The sequence below is a fragment of the Macaca nemestrina genome, chromosome 3 (assembly GCF_043159975.1).
Source record: "Macaca nemestrina isolate mMacNem1 chromosome 3, mMacNem.hap1, whole genome shotgun sequence".
In the NCBI taxonomy this organism is placed as follows: Eukaryota; Metazoa; Chordata; class Mammalia; order Primates; family Cercopithecidae; genus Macaca; species Macaca nemestrina.
This window is the reverse complement of record NC_092127.1, coordinates 146,266,297-146,269,518: the sequence shown is the minus strand read 5'-3', so window position 1 is coordinate 146,269,518 and position 3,222 is coordinate 146,266,297. Positions and strand designations below refer to the sequence as shown.

Sequence of the window (3,222 nt, the reverse complement as noted above, 5' to 3'; positions counted from 1 at the left end):
GGTGAGGTTTTTCAATACGCATGCGCAGCACCTTTCTGTTCTAGCCCTCGCTACGCTGCAGGTCACGTGAGGCTTATGATTGGAGAAGGAGAACGTAGAAGTTTATGCTTGCTTCCGGTCCGCGAGCCCAGAGCACTAACTTGGGGTCTTTTCCCAAGGTGGATGTAGAAGCGGGCGCTGGCCTCCCACTCTCCTTTCCATTTGGGCTTAGCTTCTGGGTCACTGAGAACGACGTCTGAATAGGGCCCTGGATCCTTGCCATGGATGAAGGTGGTTCCCGCATCCGCCGGCGGGTGTCTCTCCCCAAAAGGAACCGTCCAAGCCTGGGGTGCATTTTTGTCGCTCCCACCGCGGCCGAGCTCGAGCCCGGAGATGAGGGGAAAGAGGAGGAGGAAATGGTGGCTGAGAACAGGCGGCGGAAAACCGCGGGCGTACTGCCGGTCGAGGTACAGCCCCTTCTACTCTCAGATTCCCCCGAATGTCTCGTCCTTGGAGGTGGTGATACAAACCCGGACCTCCTACGTCGCATGCCCACTGACAGAGGGGTGGGAGACCAGGTACGAAGGGCTTGGAACTTGAAACTGCAAACTTTTGACATCCTTCCCAGATGCAAAGAGTTGACCAGTTTTATCGCCTTCGTTTACTTTTCTCTTCTTTACCACTGTTAATCGGCACTTAGGAGGTATTGATTGCCTCTATATAAATATGAAATGTAAACCCCGAGACATAAAAGTTGTACACGCAGCAAATAAGTGGCTGACGGAAACACAAATCTAGGCTTCCAAATAACTGCAGCTCCTACTGTACAAATAAAATCTGCTGTTTATTGAAGACCCATTATGTTAAACTAGTTACATTGTCTAGATTTTACAATAGTAATCAGGCCCTGAAAAGTTGAGATACTACAGTTCTTGCTCCAAATCCTGTTGTAATCACTTTACTATATTGCTGCCTCCAGGTTTGTTTTTCTAATGTGTAGTAGACCACTCCAAGTCAGTATTCAGATTATCAGTCTCAATTCCAAATTCCTAGGAACTCCTTGGAGTGTCTAGGGGTACAACCATGTTTCTGTTACAGGCCAGTCTCTGTAGATTGTAGTCTGAGAGGGAAGCGCTGCAGTTATCAGAAACTTGGAATGCACTGACATTTCAGTAGACGTCTACCAGTCTTCCTGCTGTTTTAGTATAGCTTTAACAATTAGAATCTGGCCAAGTGCGGTGTCTCATGCCTATAGTCCCAGTGCTTTAGGAGGCCGAGATGGGAGGATCACTTAAGCCCAGAAGTTCGAGTTCAAAACCAGCCTAGGCAACAGAGACCCAGTCTCTATTAAAAAAAAAAAAAAAAAGTTTTTTTTTTAATTAGCTGGGTGTGGTGGCCTGCACCTGTAGTCCTAGCTACTTGGGAGGCTGAGGCAGGAGGATCACTTGAGCCCAGGATGTTAAGGCCTCAGTGAGCTGTGATCTTCCAGCCTGGGTGACAGAGCCAGACCTTGTCTCAAAAATTAGAATCTCAGTATCATCGTAACACTCCTAAACCTGCTGTTTAGCCAAGTAATTTAACCTCTTTGGGCCTCTATTTCTTCAGCTGTAAATTGGTGATGATATCTATTTACATATAGGTCTATGATCCATATGTGACCATATAATTATATACTTGGTACAGCCCTAGGCTGAAGTGTTTTTTGGGTTTTTGTTGTTGTTGTTGTTGTTGTTGTTGTTGTTGTTTTTGAGACAGAGTCCCACTCTGTTGCCCAGGCTGGAGTGCAGTGGCACGATCTCGGCTCACCGCAACCTCTGCTTCCCAGCAATTCTCATGCCTCAGCCTCCAAGTAGCTGGGGCTACTGGAGAGTGCCAGTGTGCCCAGCTAATTTTTATATTTTCTGTAGAGACTGGGTTTGACCATGTTGGCCAGGCTGGTGAAGCTTTTATTCTTAATGAAACTGGAATTGACCATAAGCGTGTTTGTTCTCTTTGCAGCATAATGACAGTGAAGAGGACATGTTTGGTGACTATGATAGCTTTACTGAAAACTCCTTTATAGCTCAAGTTGACGACCTGGAACAAAAATATATGCAACTTCCTGAACATAAGAAACATGCTACAGATTTTGCCACTGAAAATCTTTACTCAGAAAGTATCAAAAACAAACTCAGCATTACTACCATAGGCAACCTTACTGAATTACAAACTGATAAGCACACAGAGAACCAGAGTGGATATGAAGGTGTCGCTGTTGAACCTGGAGCTGATCTTTTGTATGATGTACCTTCCTCACAGGCCATATACTTTGAAAATTTACAGAAGTCTTCAAATGATTTGGGCAATTGTTCTATGAAAGAAAGGGATTGGAAGTCATCCTCTCACAACACTGTGAATGAGGAACTGCCCCATAATTGCATAGAGCAACCCCAGCAAAATGATGAGGCCTCTTCCAAAGTCAGAATTAGTTCAGATATGAACAGGAGAAAAAGTATTAAAGATCATCTAAAAAGTGCCATGACTGGAAATGCCAAGGCCCAGACACCAGTATTTTCTAGAAGTAAACAGCTCAAAGACACTCTCCTATCTGAGGAAATTAATGTTGCTAAGAAAACAATTGAGTCATCATCAAATGACCTTGGTCCTTTTTATTCATTACCCAGCAAAGTGAGAGACCTTTATGCCCAGTTCAAGGGAATTGAAAAGTTATATGGTAATGCTTTTTGCTGGAATAAAAAAATTTTTTTCCTATCATTACCATAATATTGGTGCAAGTCAATAGAAGCGAATGCTTTCATGGTCCATACTAGTTCTCATTTTGAAAACAAAATACTAGTCATCTCTCAACCCCTTCCATTCCTACCTATCCTGCTACCACTGAACCTCTTTCCTTCCCTCACAGTCACATTTATCAAACCAGTTATCCTTTCTGTCTGTTTCCTTACCTCACATAATTCCTCTAATTCCTCATCTATAAGAAAGGGATAATAAATTGTTAGGCAAGTTAGATTCTGGTTCAAAGACATGCCAAATTAGATGTTGGTAATGATTTCCAATAATTATGTTGGTAGCTTCTAAGTAAGAACTTTAGTAAATTACCCCACTCTAATTCTGGGTTCTGTGCTCTCACTTAAGATCTGATGACTAAGACGTGTTACTTTTAATGTTTACCTTACCTGACTTCTCAATAACTTACCTGACGCTGTTGACTACACCCTTCGTGAAATTGTTTCTGGATGTCCT

The 3,222-nt window shown here is 43.2% G+C and overlaps 1 protein-coding gene across 13 annotated transcripts in view; it reads left to right on the top strand.

Annotated features, from left to right (window-relative positions):
- Positions 1–63: 63 nt before the first annotated feature.
- Positions 64–3,222, top strand: part of LOC105496870 (helicase, POLQ like) — a 48,772-nt gene continuing 45,613 nt past the window's right edge. For 8 of the 13 annotated variants that reach the window (XR_011621297.1, XR_011621298.1, XR_011621300.1 and 5 more), the window contains exons 1-2: positions 64–557; positions 1,978–2,692. Coding sequence is in view for 5 of the 13 variants with exons in the window: in XM_011767511.3 (XP_011765813.2) it covers positions 261–557; positions 1,978–2,692 (1,012 nt within the window). In the remaining 8 variants the exon portion in view is untranslated. The remainder of the gene's footprint in view (positions 558–1,977; positions 2,693–3,222) is intronic. The other 5 variants (XM_011767516.3, XM_011767512.3, XM_011767515.2 and 2 more) reach the window with 5 other exon arrangements.